The following is a 16,726-nucleotide window of genomic DNA, read 5'->3' as shown; positions in this document are numbered from 1 at the left end:
TAAGTATAGACCCTAATAGCCTGGGATTATCTGATCTCAGAAGCTAAGCGGGGTCAGGATTGGTCAATACTTGGGGGGGAGACCACCAAGGAACACCAGGTGCTGTAAGTTTCTGTGAGGGGTGCTGGACAAAGTGGCGACTCTCTGTCTGCCTCAGAGAAGACAAAAGTTAAAGAACTTCATGTATGTACATTCTAAATGTAGTATTACATGACAATAACGGAACCTTTATCTTTAAATAAAATATGAAAAGCCAGACAGAGCATTGAGAGCAAGCTGAAGGTTAGGAACATAAACAATTACTATCAGCCCATAATAAGTATATTGCAAATGATTAGCTGTATCTATTTTATGAAGATGTTCTCAACATATTTTAATTGTATCTTTTACAAATCTGAGGCAATGTGTTCCTTGAATATATTCAGCAAACAAGTGGTAGAGGACTGCAAAGATTCATTACCCTCCACATCTCTACACTGATGAATGACTCCCTCATTTTGAAGTTGTAATGCCTGGTTCTTTCATACCATCAGCTCTGAATCCATCTCGTCAAGCCATGTAAGGGTCTTTTTTTTTAAAACTGTCTTAGTGAGATCACCTCCCCCTCTTCCAAACCCAAAAGAAAATAGGCTAATGAAAATAAAAACAAAAATGAAGATGCTAGAAATATGAAATAAAACAGAAAGTGTTGGGAACATTCAGCTGGTCAAGCAGCAACTGTACAGAGAAACAATATTATGTCTCAGGTAAAGTATCCATCAACTGACTATAGGCTGGTTCACCTCCCATCATGGGAGAAATTCCACATCCCAAGAAACAAACCAGTCCCAGAATCCTAAATAATCCCATGAAGAAACTTCATATTCCAATTCCTCTGTTATGACTTTTGATTTTATAAAAGGCTTCACAGAGCTATCATTTAGCACAGGAGTTTTGTTTTTATGCTTCACATGTTTAATTCAAGGTTATAATTTCCCATTTAATCTCCAGTGCAGTAAAACCCCTGTATTCCAGAATTCAAGCAATTGGCAAAAAAAATTGGTAAAACACATCTATTTATTTAAAATTGTCGCAGCCTGCTGTTAGTTCACCAATCACGCAAAACTCAATCTCAAGCAAATGGAAAATTCACTACCTGTCATCTATTTATCTCCATATGTGCCGGATACTAGGAGTTATACAGTTTTTACACCAGCATAAAACAGAGTAAAGCCTTCCCTTTAGCTTGTCCTCATGTCGCCATGAAGGCACTAAAAGGTCAACCAAGAGCTTCCTCAAACATGAAAACCCACACACCCTAATGCCCAGAAACTCAGTGCTTGCCACAAAAGGACCAACTCAGTTTAGCCGTTCAATCACTCTGCGGGACACCAGACCATGGGTGGTTAATTCCTCAGAAGACTTCATGTGATCCAGCAGATAGTCTGAATTAGAGCTCATGCTGGAATATGGATTCTGGATGGTAGCCATACAAGATTCCATGAAAGCTGTAAAAATTGATGACATTAGTTCTTTCTTGGAAGGTTTGTCCATAGATTCCCAAAGACTACAAGTAAAGCCATGCACCAAGGCATCAAAGAAACTGGAAGTGGACACTGCCATACTTTCAGCCGTAGTAAATTTTATCAACATCTACAAGAGGAAATACTGAACAAAAAGACCAAATAGAAAAGTCATTCGCAAACTTACATGAGGCATTCGCTCGGCAGTGCTTGTGATGCTCCAGAACATAGCCGTGCACACAGGAGCATGCATGGCTTCCCACTCTGTCTTCGCACAGCTGGTCACAAGCTCCCCAAACATTACATTCATTAAAGTCTAAATTAAAAGAAAACCAAGGGAAATTGAACTTTAACAAATATGATGGTACCAAACAATGTCTGAATTTCCTGATATGAACTCTTACAAGGGTAATTAAGAGTACGGAGGGAGGATCAAGAATTAGGTCATGACTTTTTTTAAAATCAAGCCATACTTCTCCTGGAGGTTTCCTTAGGCATTGTCATTGTAAATAAGGATACTGGTATAATAAAGAGTGCATCATCGAGATTAAAAACAATGAGTTTCCTTGTTCCTGCTACATGTGAAAAGTGAAGGACTGAATGCTGGAGTGGCACATCAAATGTTACACATTCTCAACTGAATTTTCCAAAATTGTAAAAAACATGCTTGATATCCTTTTACCCAACCATTAATGCAACAGATGTGCAAAGCAGTTCTTCTTCCCAATGACCCCACTTCTCCTGTAGACATTTTTCTTCATTAGCAGACCTCAAGGTATGTTCTACATGGAGTGGACGGTCATCCAGTTCTTGCCAATGAAGTGACTGTCCCAGTTCATGTAAAGTCAGCATTTGGGGGTCAATATATACAACCTAGAATCATCCAATGGGCTTTCAAATGACTGACTAATGACTTCTTAGAACTCCTGTAACACTTACCAACACAGGACCGACCATTAGTGTCCACTACATATCCTAGTGGGCAAAAGCAGAGCCCACCTGATGGGGAAGAGCGGCATTGATATTCACAGCTTAAAGCAGCACAGTTATTTACACCTAAAAGAAAATAAATGCATAAATATATTAGCGTATATAGGTGACTGCAATCAGAAGCTAATGGGATGATGTGTGTATTTATAGACCAGTTGGGAATTATGGCCAGAGAGATGAAAAGTGTTAATCTAGACAAGTGTGAGATGTCGCACTTTGGAAGATCTGATATAAGAGTCCTAAGATTGCAAAGAAGCCGTTCGGCCCAACTTTCCCTATGTCACCAAAATTCCCCAACCACTCTCATCCCACCTAAACCCATCTTATTCATGTATCTGTCCAATTATTTTAAAACCGCAATAGTACCTGCCTCAATCACCTCCTCCAGTAGCCCATTCCATTCATTCATTATCCTCTGTGTAAAAAAAGTTACCCCTCAGGTTCCTATTAAATCTTTACCCTCACTGGAGTACCGAGTGCAGTTGTGATTGCCACATTGCAGGAAGGATGCAACATCATCAGAGAGGATAAGCAAGATGTTCTGTGGTCTGGATTAGAGAATATTAGCAACAAGAAGGTTGGACATACTTGTATTGCTTTCTCTGGAGCAAGAAAAACTGAAAGCCGACCTGAAAGAAGTTTATAAAATTATGAGAGGCATAAACAAGATAGATATTCAGAGACTTTCTCAAATACTAGAAGGCACAGCTTTAAAGTGAGATGGGGAAAATTTAAAAAGGAATATTTTATATATGCAGAGAGTAGATGATGCCCAGAACATGCACCTTCTACAGAAGGTGGCAGAAGAAAATATGAAGCAGGGAATAAAGCGGCATATATCATGTGCAGGCAGATGGAATTGGTTTAAATTTAATTCATGCTCAGCACAAATATTGTGGATGAAGGGCCTGTTCTATGTTTCATGTTTTAAAAAAGAAGCTCTTGATAACAATAGATGGCGGATGTTTCAATGTTTCTATTGCTTCCAACACACATTTATTAATTGAAGTATGGCTGTTAGTGTAACCTTCTAACCACATTGTTATACTGTTATATTGCAGAAGAACCTACTAGTTTCCTCATGACAAAGGATTAGTTTCTAAATACCATGCACAAAGCAAACTTTCAATAGTGGATTTATTCTTTATCCTACCATTTTAGTAATCAAGCAAATGATGAGCAGAATCTTTGGTTTTGGCTAGTGATATTAAACATTTATTTATGACTAGCTTAGATAGGATAAATTGAGGAAAGCAGTTCCTATTAAGCAATGACCAATTGTCACAGATTTAAAAATTGGGGCAGAATATAAAAGAACGAAGGGAGAAAATACCAATTTTACAACATCACTGTCAAAGTCTAAAGACTGGAAGTGAAGAAGGGTCACTGGATACCAAATTGGAATAGAAACTGAACTGACTTTTCTCTTCCTAATCCAAAACACCGATGATCAGCAATTACCATAAAATAATATTCTCGAGACTTTTAGACAAATATTCTATTTTTGACATGTAGTATCATTTTGTTTTTCTATATATTGTCTTTAAGTATCCTTGCATGGAGAACTGATAAAGGAGCTCGTCACAGAGTGCCTAGCACAGATTTAAATTTGCTGAGTTTTGGATGGGCATATGTAAACATGCGTACGGTTAAGCTCACGTTTTATACAGATAACCGTCACTTATTGCATTGCGTTTCTTAGCTGGCTCCTCCATCCCCTCCCCAACTACCCTTAACAGAATAATAGGAAGAGTGCTATAGAATATGATGTAGACCAACTCCACTAAAGGTGGCCTTACGCCTGGGCTCCACATTTATTAAATTTCAGTCATTGTTGGTGGGAAGGGATAAGAGGAGATGCATAGCAGACTTGGCCCATTATGACACATTTTCCTGATTTGAGATGAAAAAATACAAAATTTAGTGGGGTTTTTTTGCAATTCATACGTATGTAGATAAGTAGAAACAATTTAGTTCTGGACAAGTAGGATTAGACCCTTTTGTCAAATTAGTGCCATAGACCTTATTACAGAACTGAATTTCCATTGAAATCAACAAGTAGAGAGCGCATACTTCTCAGTCAGGCAGTTCTCCAGTAAGAGAGAACTTTTCTCTACCATCACTGAGTACTCACTGCAGTTGTTTCCAGCTGTAGTGTTAGTTTCATCTTCACCAAAGGGACAGTCCTGAATCCCATCACATAGCTTGTTGAGAGAGATACAGTATTGGGAACTTGGACAAGCCCACTGTCTTGGTAAGCAGACTTCCTGTTCCCTCCTTTCTGGTCAAAAAAATATAAACAGAAATAGATTTTTAAAGGAGCCCCCACCTGAATTGAAACATAACATTAACCAAACCACTGAAAAAGCTACTGTAAATCTACATCTGGCAAAACTGAAAAATAAATCCTATTTTGGAGATATTTGTATCATTAAATGTTTGGATTTCTGAGAGATTTATGGATATATTTGTTTGCACATTGTACATACATTTTTCAAGAACAACCTTTATTTTCCCAAACTGAAAACCGAAAATACTGAAAATGTTCAGTAATTGGGTAGCAGAGGTGGAGAAGAGAAACAGAGTTAATGTTTGAAAGATATTCAAGGAGTCTGGAGATGCTGGAAATCTGAAGCCAGAAACGAAGTGCTGCAGAATCTCAGCAGGTTGCAGAAAGCAATAGATTATCAACATTTTAGGCCAAAATCCCTTTCAGGCATATCAAGAACTGGGCTGATGCCCAAATTAAAGAGCGAATAGGGGAGGAGCACTGATTGGTCGGTGAGTGGGAGGAGAAAGAAAAGAAAGTTGAGAGGTGATGGAGGAGAAGGGGCAGAGGTCAGAGAAAAACATACTCTGATATGAGGAAAGAAGGGAAGGTGTTAAGGAGCTGGAAGAGGGAAGATGCAGGTGACAGGCAGGTAGTGAGTATGGGGGAAGAGGAAAGAGAAGGAAAAGAGGATAAATTAGGCTAGAGATAAGGGAAAGTAAGAGGGAGATATGAAAAAGGGGCTACCAGAAGCTGAGATGGAATACAAATTTTGTTCCTCCAATTTACACATGGACTCAACCTGGAAACATATGAAGCCATGGACAGATATGTCATTGCAGGAATGGGAAGTGGAATTGCAGTGGTTGGCAAATGGGAAGTCCCTGTCGTTGCAATGGATAGAGTGGAGGTACTCCACAAAGCAATCCCTCCACCTGCAGCCAGAGGAGGCCATATTAGGAGCGTGGGATGCAATAAATGGCCTATACAGATTCACAGGTGAGGTGTTGCCTCATTTATAGCCCCAAATGGTGGTGAGGGGGGAGGTGTAGCATTAGGCTTTCCTGGGGTGCTCCGGTTTCCTCCCACTCTTAAAATTAACAGGATTGTACATTAATTTGTGTGTAATTTGCTTCTACTGATTAAATAAAAATACTGTAAATATTAAAAAAATTGTGGTTGCAGGGATAAGTGCCAAGGAGGTGATTTAGTAGGAAGGAAGACGTGGACTAGAGAGCCTTGAAAGAGTGGCCCCAGAACAGAGAGGAGAAAGAAAGATGTGGCTGGTGATGGGATCCTGTTGCAGATGATGGAAATTGGCAGAATAATATGTTGTAGGTGGAAGCTGGTGGGGTGGCAGGTGAGGATGAGGGAAACCATTCCTTGATATATCAGGTGGAGGGGGGGGGGGGGACTAGGCTAAGGAAAGCTCCTTGGGAAATGGAGAAGATGTGGGTGAGGGCTTCATTGTATATCTTGAAGAAGAGCTCAAGCCTGAAATGTCAGTAATATATCTTTACCTCCTATGGATGCTGTGACACCAGCTGAGTTCCTCCAGTATTCTGTGTGTGTTTTACTACAATTTCAGCATCTGCAGACTTTCATGTTTCACTCCTTTTCTTGCTACCTCCCATTACTCCATCTTTCCTCTCTCTATCCCTTCCTCCATGTAGTCTATTTGGTGGACCCTGCCCATAACTCCTCCTTCACCCCTCATTAGATATCCACGTGAAACATTTCTTGTTCTTTCAGCATTCTGTAATTATTCCCATTTGGCCTAAACATTACACTTGGTATTAACTAAGGCAGGTGGGCATGCAAGTATCTGCAAACCTTGTCACTTTGAGATTACACTGTGATAAAGTCTGTACACATTTTATTCACCAGTAATATATTTGATTACATTTTAGATGCCAACAAAATCTACTTCAAGGTATTTTTTTTAGGTTAGGAGGAGGAGGATAAAATTGGTCAAGTATAGGGCATGCCTCTGTCCTCTCATGTCCAAGTCATTAGATTTGAGTCTGATTAATGACATCAATCTAAAACATGAACTCTGCTTACTCTCCACAGATTCAGCATTCTGGCATCTTTTAAATATTTCACCTTCATTCAAGTCTGTCTTAATTATCAAAGTATAACCCCAAATAACTGGTGACTACAAAGATTCTTCAATTACTGTCTGTCGACTTGATGCAAGAAGTAATGGTGCAGTTAAAGAAAGCTCAGGACAGCAAGTGTTGTTCCAGCACTGATTCATGCGTGAATGCACAATTCCCAAATTCTGTAATCCTCATTCAACAGTTTGTTAATCTCACTCATTTAAACATTAATATACTCACAGATTGCCCACATTCTTACCACATCCTCTTTCATCTGCCTCATCTCCACAGTCATCATCCCCGTCGCAGAGCCAATACTGATGAATGCAATGACCACCGGGGCAGGTAAAATATTCTCCCGTGCACTCTGAGTAAGCTGAAAAACACAACAAGATCACCACATATGCAAGGCCTTCTAAAATACTTCTGTTCATTATAATTAATAACAAAGAAGCGGCAGAATGCTTTCAAAGAATGAACAACTATTTAGAGAAACACAAGAACTGCAGAGGCTGGAATCTATAAGCAAAACAAAGGGAAGTTGGGGGAACTCAGTGGGTAAGGCACTATCTATTGAGAGAAACAGCCAGTCATTGTTTTGAGTCAGGATCCTTCTTGAGTGGGAAGAGGAGATAGCAAGCGCAAGAGGTGAAGAAATGCGACTTCCCCACTGATGTAACTTTGGCCACATCTCTCCCCTCCCCACTTCTTTCTGGTTTTCACAATTCTCACCCACCCTTCCATCTCCTTATGATCTTCCTGCTGCGACTGTAGAAGGTGCAAGAATTGTCCGCCACCCACTTCCATTTAAGACCAGAAACAAACCTTCTGGTTGAGGCTGTCTCACTTGTACCTCATCCAACCTAACCTGCTGTATTCAGTGCACTCAATCTTTGACCTTCTCTACATCATTGAGACCAAATACAGATTAGGTGACCACTTTGCTGAGCCCCTGCACTCAGTTTGGACACTTAGGCTGGAATTCCTGGTTGCCAGCTATTTTAATTCCTCTCACCATTCCCACACAGACATGTCTGTCCCTCAGCCTCATTTGTTGCCAGCATGAGGTTCAATGCAAAACTTGGTAACAACTGCCCGCCAGGGCCAGCAACCTGGGTTCAAATCCATTGCTGTCTGTAAGGAGTTTGTACATTCTCCTCACGTCTGCACAGATTTCCTCTGGGTACTTTTGTGTCCTCCCACCCTTCAAAATCGTACGGGGATTACAGGTTAATTGCTGTATTTGGGCGGCACATGCTTGTGGGCTGGAAGGGCCTGTTGCTATACTGTATGTCTAATTTTTTTTTTAAATATATTATTTCTCCTGGATAGCCTTAAACCCAATAGTATGAACAGGGAATTTTCCAATTTTAGATAATAGCCATCGCAAACCAGTTCCAGTTTCAGTTTCCACCTCTTCTTTAATTGCCCCTGCTCTTGCTTTTCTCTCGTTCATTCCCTCCCACTCTGTCTCACCACTTCTCACTTTCTCCTGTCCATTAACAATCATGTCTTTGTCTCTACCCCCCCCCCACTTTTATCATTGACTGTATCTCTCCATAAATGCTGCTTGACCCACTGAGTTCCTCCAATTTCTCATTGTTTGCTCAATCAAATATGCATATGTTAAGTCCTCTACCTAATGGGAGAGATTACTCTGACCATTAATGTTCAGATACATCACATGACTGTCACTCAACCAAATAAAGCTGATGTGAACATGTATGGAAATGCAATGCACAATTAGAGCTTAACCCTCTTGTTAAAGTATTTTTCATGTATATTACTTGAATGCATTTGTACATTAAAATTGAATTTTTTATTCTCATAACTTATTCCTGTTGTGTTTAAACTAAAATTAATTTTAATACTGGAAATATTCTTGTCTAAAAATAAGGACTTAATTCTTGATTCTGTATTCAAACTGTGCTTGTATATGTACATGCTCATGTATAAAATGACTCATAATCAAAAGAGCAGCAAGTCAACAAAGATGTTGCAAGCGCTGATATCTCTCAGTTCCTACCATTGCAAGATCAGAGGACAGCAAGACTGTCAAGAGTGTTAACCTCATCTTCTTCAACTGCTCTCTTTACAATTGACTAAGTAGCACCAGATGCTGGTCATCAGTTTACTGTAGACCAGATATCACAGCAGAGGGAACACAATTAAAAGTATCTTTAATTAACCATTTCTATAGCAACATCCATTAACTAAAGCAACATCCAAAAGTTCAATGATTACAGAAACACTAGAGTAATTCCTGGTTGCACTGGTCACATGACAAAAGTCACTAAACAGATATTAATACACAGCCTCCTGCTGAAGGCAGATTCATGAAAGATTTTCTTTTAAAAATTGTCTGGGACATTGCAGATTTGTGCAGGTATCATGAGACACATATAAAGGAAGCATAACTTTCTATTCTATCAGTTATATTCTTGACTGAACCATGCTCAAAATACTCTTTTTTGTAATACTGCGATCACTTTGATTTGCACATAATTCTCATTTAAAAATCATTTGAAATAGCCTTTGTTTCTTGATTAGCAAAGAAAGTTCTGTAAAATTGTTACACCAAAAAGCTTGAAACAGCAAAGATCAACATCTCACAACTGCTTATCAAAACCATGCAAGATTTTACATCATGGTTTTGAAGATTTATTCTATAAGGTCTGTGAGCATTCACCACAGTTTGAATTAGACATAATCCCAAAATTCCATGGAAGTTGGCCAAACATCATGGGGCTACCCTGCTCTGCGAGAATAGCACGAGTTTAAAAAAACAATTTAAGCCATTGGTGAGCAGTTTCATACAAGGCAAGAACTCTCGAGGAGAATATTGCAGTGAATTTTTAGCCTCACAAAAGTATTAACTATGGCCAACTTAAATAAAGGGGGAAATGAACACAACGTCTGTCATTATTCTTCTGAAATGGAGATTTGCCCTTTTGAAAATTGCCATGTTTTGGGGGTTACAGGGAAGTTGGTGGAGGTTCGTCATTCAGGAAGAAAACTGTCAAGTGCCACATCCATCCAAATGAGTTGACCATCTGTTGGGCTGCCATGAAAGCAGAGATCCTTTTGCATCTGAGGTTCCAGTTTGGATAATTTGGTTGTTTGAGCTTAGTAGCAATAAGCGATTCCTTCATTTTTAATGGCCACAGGTCTCAGTGTTGTGCATGCCTTAGCGATCAGAGGATTTACAAATTATTCCAATTGCATTGGAAAATATATATTAATTATTGCTTTCACTGCAACCATAATTTCAAATATTTTATTTATATATATAGTTACTTTTAGACATTTCCCTGTAGCATCCTTTTTAACATTTCACATGCAATGTCTCACTTAAAGTAAGCACATAAAAGGATCATTTGTATTTAATTGTCTATTCTATGAATCAGAACACCGAACTGTTCAACAATCAAATGGAGTAATGCATAGTTTTGTAATTATCTAAATGAAATACTTTAACATTGTCCGCAATTAATTTATAGGTTTCTCAATTCCTGTAGCTGTAATTAGGATGCAGCTTTCAGTAACTCTCAAATGCAATGCACATGAGCTGCTTTATTGCAAATTTAAGATCAATGTTCTCCCTGGATTAACAAAAAAAAACTATTATAGAATTAAAAACTTGAGAAATTAAAAGAAATACATTACCACATTTTTGTTCATCGCTCCCATCTCCACAATCGTCGTCATGGTCACAAACAAATAATCGTGGGATGCATTCTGCATTGGCACATTGATAGTATCCACTGCGGCATCTCTGAGCTTTAAAGGATTGAGAATAGATTAAGAAAATAAACAAGATCTACATTCTTTTCTGAAAACACTTACATCATTTTTCATCCTTTTGTTGTTAAATGCAGCATTTAGTGATGCAGGCAAATTGGATTTGCATCTTGTAATCTGCAGGCCAATTTTTTTTTCCTCTGAATTGCTTCTCTTAGGCATTGTTTATTGGCCCTGCTTCAAAGTGTACATCCAAGGCTGTCTGTCAGGTGAGGCTAAAATCACTAGTTGGATAATACTTAGAGGCAAACTTTACAGTCACAATAAAACAGGATAATGTTGTCCTAAAGATTTGAGGAAAGCAGAAAAAAAAGACCTCTTAATATCAAGCATTTGCTTTGTCAATAAATTAAAAGGGTAAATGGTTTGTGTTATTCTAGACATTTTTATGTCTTTTGCAGCCCATGAGCTATTTAAACACATCAAAATTGATAAAAAGCAATCAGATAATGAAGTTATTGAATACTTCATTCCTTTTATGGAATGATTCATATTTTCGCTCACATAAAAGAGCACATTAGTCAGCTGATCACTTGGGACTTAAGAGTAAAAGAAAATCAGAATATGCAAAAACACGGGTTTCAAATTAAGTTTTTGAAAGAATATTAACATCAAACATGATTGTTGGATGGAGTTTTCTGATGGTGTACAATGCATTACACGAGTTACTGGTTAAAGAAGATAAAAATTTTGACTAACTGGCTTTTAAAAAAAGCAGTTAAATGAAAAAGATAATAGCAGACAATGGAGGCAGGGCGAGGTTAAAGCTAAAAATCACATATATGATTAAGAAATGCACGTTAAAAAAATATACTCGCTAATTCATGTTAAAAGATATATTGGTATACAGGTCCTATTATAATAGAAATGATGTATAGTTCTTCTATATTCCACAAAATGATCAACAAACACCAGGCTTACAAGTGACAATACATCAAACACATCACAGAAATCACACCACTTTCATTTCTATAATCTGATCCCTGACAGTTAATAGTTTACCTTTGTTTGTGATTAGGTATGAAATAATTCTGATTAACTTGGTACTTCACTTGTTCCAAAACATGATGAAAAGAGCATATATTAAATTGCATCTGATATGACTTTAAAAATGCGTGTCTGTATATCAATGTGCTTGCTGAAGATGTTTTGTATTCCAGAATAAACATCTAAAAATCAGAAAAGGGGAACATACTGCAATTGCGTTCATCTGTTCCATCTCTGCAGTTCAGTATTCCATCACAATGTTGGCTAGAGTTGTAGCATGCTCCATCTGAACACTCCCTTTGGGTGCAAGTAGGATAATCTAATGATTATGAAAAAGACAGGAAGGAAAATACAAGTATGTGTGCCTCCTCAGCCAGCATCCAGAATAGACATATTATGATATCAATTAGCATACAAATTGGACTTAATAGTCTAGTTAGGAGTACCAATATTATTTTGAAATAATAGGTTTACGATGGGACATGTTGAAAACAGGGCTGCAACAAGCCCACTGTATAACAAATAATCCTAGGAACAGCAGACTCTCAGGGAACCAAACAGGCTCCTGTAACTATGGACACTGGGGCAAGGCAAGTCAAAGACAGAAAGAGCAAATGCAGAATCTGGCAGTCACCTATTTCTGAAGTATGACTATTAAAGTCTAAAAGCAACTCTGCAGGTCTTTCAGGTTTGATAATTTGCATTTTCAGCAAGTTTTCAAGGTTGATGCACACTAAAGCAAGATATATTTGAAATACATCATTGCTGTTCCACTGTTACAACTGTTCTTTTTATTCAGATACAGAAAAGGTGAATGAATTGTATTCCTTTTATTAAAGATCAACAAGTAGAAGAAACTCATACCTTTTAGCAATTTGGAGCTTTATTTTTTAGGATATTATTAACTACCTGCACATCCTTTTGTAGGCAATGCTATCAACTCTAACATATATGGCAATGAAAAGAGGTTTATTTCACTCGCTCAAAGTCCCTCAAGAGGACCTGTAAACAGTCCCCTTCAAAATAATGGCAGTCCTCCATACAAAAGCTTACACTCTTTTTATCATTGATGCTGTTCTACCTAATTTTTTTATCCTCTTGCCTAAGACAACAAAACCATATAACCAAGTGCTGCCTTTCTCTTTATTGCATTTTATGGAAATATTATCAGAGACATATCACTGTTTTTTTCCTCAGAGAATTTCCTAATATGTATCAACAGTCAGCTTCAAAGGCAATGTATAAAGTCAGCCAATCTCAAGCAGCCATTAACGAACGTTGAATACCATAGCACTATTTTTGTAACTTAGCTATTAATTGCACCATGTCCAACAATGGTGGCTCTTTAACAAACAAGGTAGAATAAATCTATTTGTTCTTCAAAGTCTCAATTTTTTTTTTGATTTGTTATTTCTGGTCCTTGCTTCTACTTAACCTTGATTAAAAATAAAGGTGAACTAAATCGGATTAAAAACACATTTGAAATTTAACCAATGTTCATCTTTGAAGAGCGCGTTTAAAATGGAGAACAATTTATTTGCACCTTCTGCTCTCTCAAATCTTTCATTTTTTATAATTAATGAAAATGCTGGTAGTACTCACCATCCGTGGAAAGAAAAACAGGGTCAACTTTTTCAGGTCAAAGTTAACTAACTTTGCATTTCTTAACAATAATGCTGCCTGATTTGCTAAATGTTTCCAGGATGTTCTGTTTTTATTTCAGATTTCCAGCAACTGTAGGTTTTAATTTAATCTTTCTTTCCCCCATCATGTTCAATTTGTATATTTGATATTAATACTTTTAATTGGGGATAATAAATGCCAATCTCAATCAATGTGATAATAATACATTTGATTTCTCATGCAGCGATTATATCTGGATTGTTCACAGTAGAGAATTATTAAATAGCACTTAAAAAAATCTGAATTTATAATAACAACAGGTCAAGTTCTGGTTTGAATGACTGAATTGAGGATGAAACCAAAGAAGCATTTGCTGTAGTTATGGGAAGGAAACTGGATGACATGATTAAAAGGGAGCATATTCACCTTTCAAAATAGAATCAATTTCATCCTTGAGGTATTAAATGATAGACTAGACTGTTAATTACAGCAGAAAAAATTATTTTGATCAATGAAAACAAGGAACCTACTGATTCCTGAAGCAATGGAGAACTGAACGTTTGAGACAGGAATAATACAAAATTAATTGGTTAGGATTCGAAGGCACGACGTGTTTTTTTTAAAATCAAACCATGTTAAGAAATCCTTATTGGAGTATTCTTCATTGTGTATTTTCCTTCAAACCACTTTGTATACAAAAACCTTAATTTATTCGACTAACGGCATACAATTTTAAATGGTAGCCCTTGAAGGCAAAAAATAATATTCACCTCAGGATCTGTTTACAGGTGATATTACTCATGATTTATAAAAAGGTCTTTCAACACTGAAGACTAAACAAAATTTTTAGGCCAACATGATCATTCGCAGGTACATTACAAGAACATGTCTGAGCAACTAATGAGATTCATATTTCAAATTTATTGTCAGAGTATATACCCTCAGATTCTTTTTCCTGAGGGTGAGGCAGAATTACCAGTATTGCAGTGCAAAAAATATCAGACTCAATCTATACATGTAAGCAAATAAAGAAATTAAAACAAACTGTGCATTACAGAGAGATAGAAAAAAATCAAAATGTGCAGAAATAAGATCCTTAAAGAAAGTCCCTGATTGAGTTTGTGGTTCAGGGGTCTGATGGTGGAGGGGTAGCAGCAGTTCCTGAACCTGGTGGTGTGAGTCTTACGGCACCCAGACCTCTTTCCTGACGGTAGTAGCAAGAACAGAGAGTGTTCTGGATGCTGTGGCAACTTGATAATTGTTGCTGCTCTCCAATGGCAGCATTCGTGTAGATGTTCTCCATGGTGGGGAGGGTTTTACCTGTGATGTCCTGGGTTGTGTCCACTACGTTTTGCAGGGTCTAACACTCAAGGGTATTGGTTTTTCTATACCAGACCATGAATCAGCCAGTTAGCACATTTTCCACATGCAAATGTAGAAATTTACCAGGGTTTCCGATATCATGCCAAACTCCGCAAACTGCTGAGGAAGCAGAGGCGTTGACATGCTTTCTTCACGATGCCATTTGTGTGTTGGTCCAGGATAGATCCTCCGAGACAGTGACTCCCAAGAACTTAAATTTGCTCACCCTCTCCACCTCTGATCCCCCAATGATCACTGGATCGTACATCTCTGGTTTTTCCTTCCTGAAGTCCACAAACAGCTCCTTGGTTTTGGTGACATTGAGTGCAAGGTTTGTTTGATGCACCATTCAACCAAGTTTGCAATATCCCTCCTGTATGCCGACTCATCATCTCTTTTTATACAATCCACTAATATGGTGTCGTATAATCAGCAAACTTGTAGATGGCGTTGTTGTTGTCCCGAGCTATGCAATCATAGGTGTAGTGAGTAGAGCAGGCGGCTAAGAACATAGTCCTGTGATGCTCTGGTACTGATGGAGATGGTGGAGGAGATGTTCTTACCAATCTTTATTGATTGTGGTCTGGAGATGAGGAATTTCAATTGTGTGATTCCCAGGTCTTGGAGTTCACTGATCAATTTTGAGGGGTTGATGGTGTTAAATGCTGAACTATAGTCGATAAAGAGCATCCTGATTTATGCATCTTTGCTTTTCAGGTGTTCCAAGGCTTTGTGTAGATCCAGTGAGATAGTGTTCACTGTAGACTGGTTGCTATGATAGGAGAATTGGAATGGATCTATGTCACCACTCAGAAAAGTATTTATATGCTTCAACACCAGCCTCTCAAAACACTTCATCACTGTTGATATAGTGTCATGGGTCCATAGTCATTTAGGCAGATTACCACACTCTTCTACAATTGACACCTGCTTGAAACAGGTGGGGACCACGCCCCGCCAGAGTGAGATGTTGAAGATATCTGTGAATATATTGGCCAGCTGATCAGCACATATTTTTAATACTCAGCCAGGTACTCCATTCGGACCAGATGCTTTCCTCAGATTCATTCTCCTGAAGGCAGCCCGCATGAGACCGAGCAGTGGTGGTTCTTCCTTGTTCTTATGGTTGAATCAGGTGTAGAAAGCATTGATTTCACCTAGGAGTGAAGCTTTGGCATCTCCTACTGTACTGGTTATGTCATTTCGACCCTGCCACACCTGTCAGATATCCTTTGTTGTTTCCATTTTCATCCAGAAATTCCATTTTACCCAGGTGATGATTTTCTGAAGGTCATACCTGCTCCTTCTGTAGAAAATCTATTCTATAACCTCATTGTTATAAAGTCAGAACAATAATTTCATTGCAGTATAACAAGAATAATTGTAGCAAACAATTCTTTAGGGCAAACTAAATTAGAGGAATGTTTTATCAGGTATCAGACATTGTACAATGAGGCTTAATGTGAATAATTACATAAAAGGTACTTGTTCCCATCTCAGACTTTTATTGTTGGTTATACATGATCGCATCTGTTATTTTGGCTTTGGATACTTTCAAATTCAGCAAAGCATAACATCTAATCTAAAGCTCTATGACAAAGGTTATCATGATCCTTCTAATAGAGTTAATAGATGTAACTATGCATGTCATAGTGTTGAATATTTACCTGGTTAAATTATGGTTAAATGATGGTCTCAGCAATCATGTGCATCAAATTATATATGGAGGGTTCAGAGAAGATTCACAAGAATGATTCCTGGAATGAAGGGATTAGCATATGAGGAAAATTTGATGGCACTTGGGCTGTACTCCTTGAAGTTCAGAAAAATAAGGGGGAACCTCATAGAAGTATTTCAAATGTTGAAAGGCCTGAATGGGGTAGATGTGGAAAAGTTGGTTTCCATAGTAGGAGTCTAGAACAAGAGGGCACAACTTCAGGATTGAAGGGCACCCATTTATAAAGAGATGCAGAGGAATTTCTTTAGCCAAAAGAAATTTGCTTCCACAGGTGGCTCTGGAGGCTCAGATGTTGATAGATGTCTGAATAGAAAGATTATCAAAGGTCAAGGAGAGAAGGCAGGGGAGAGGG

The 16,726-nt window shown here is 38.1% G+C and overlaps 1 protein-coding gene across 1 annotated transcript in view; it reads right to left on the bottom strand.

The window, feature by feature from the left end:
• The window catches only part of lrp2a (low density lipoprotein receptor-related protein 2a), a 246,552-nt gene that overhangs the window by 214,864 nt on the left and 14,962 nt on the right, over window positions 1-16,726 (bottom strand). Inside the window, exons 5-10 of the mRNA XM_069936227.1 lie at window positions 11,860-11,970; window positions 10,530-10,643; window positions 7,123-7,239; window positions 4,627-4,773; window positions 2,442-2,558; window positions 1,690-1,818 (exon numbers count right to left, since the gene is read on the bottom strand). Of these exons, the coding sequence (XP_069792328.1) occupies window positions 1,690-1,818; window positions 2,442-2,558; window positions 4,627-4,773; window positions 7,123-7,239; window positions 10,530-10,643; window positions 11,860-11,970 (735 nt within the window). The remainder of the gene's footprint in view (window positions 1-1,689; window positions 1,819-2,441; window positions 2,559-4,626; window positions 4,774-7,122; window positions 7,240-10,529; window positions 10,644-11,859; window positions 11,971-16,726) is intronic.

Source organism: Narcine bancroftii, chromosome 4, assembly GCF_036971445.1.
Source record: "Narcine bancroftii isolate sNarBan1 chromosome 4, sNarBan1.hap1, whole genome shotgun sequence".
Lineage (NCBI taxonomy): Eukaryota > Metazoa > Chordata > Chondrichthyes > Torpediniformes > Narcinidae > Narcine > Narcine bancroftii.
The sequence above is the reverse complement of the archived record's forward strand: the minus strand, read 5'-3'. Positions and strand labels throughout refer to the sequence as shown.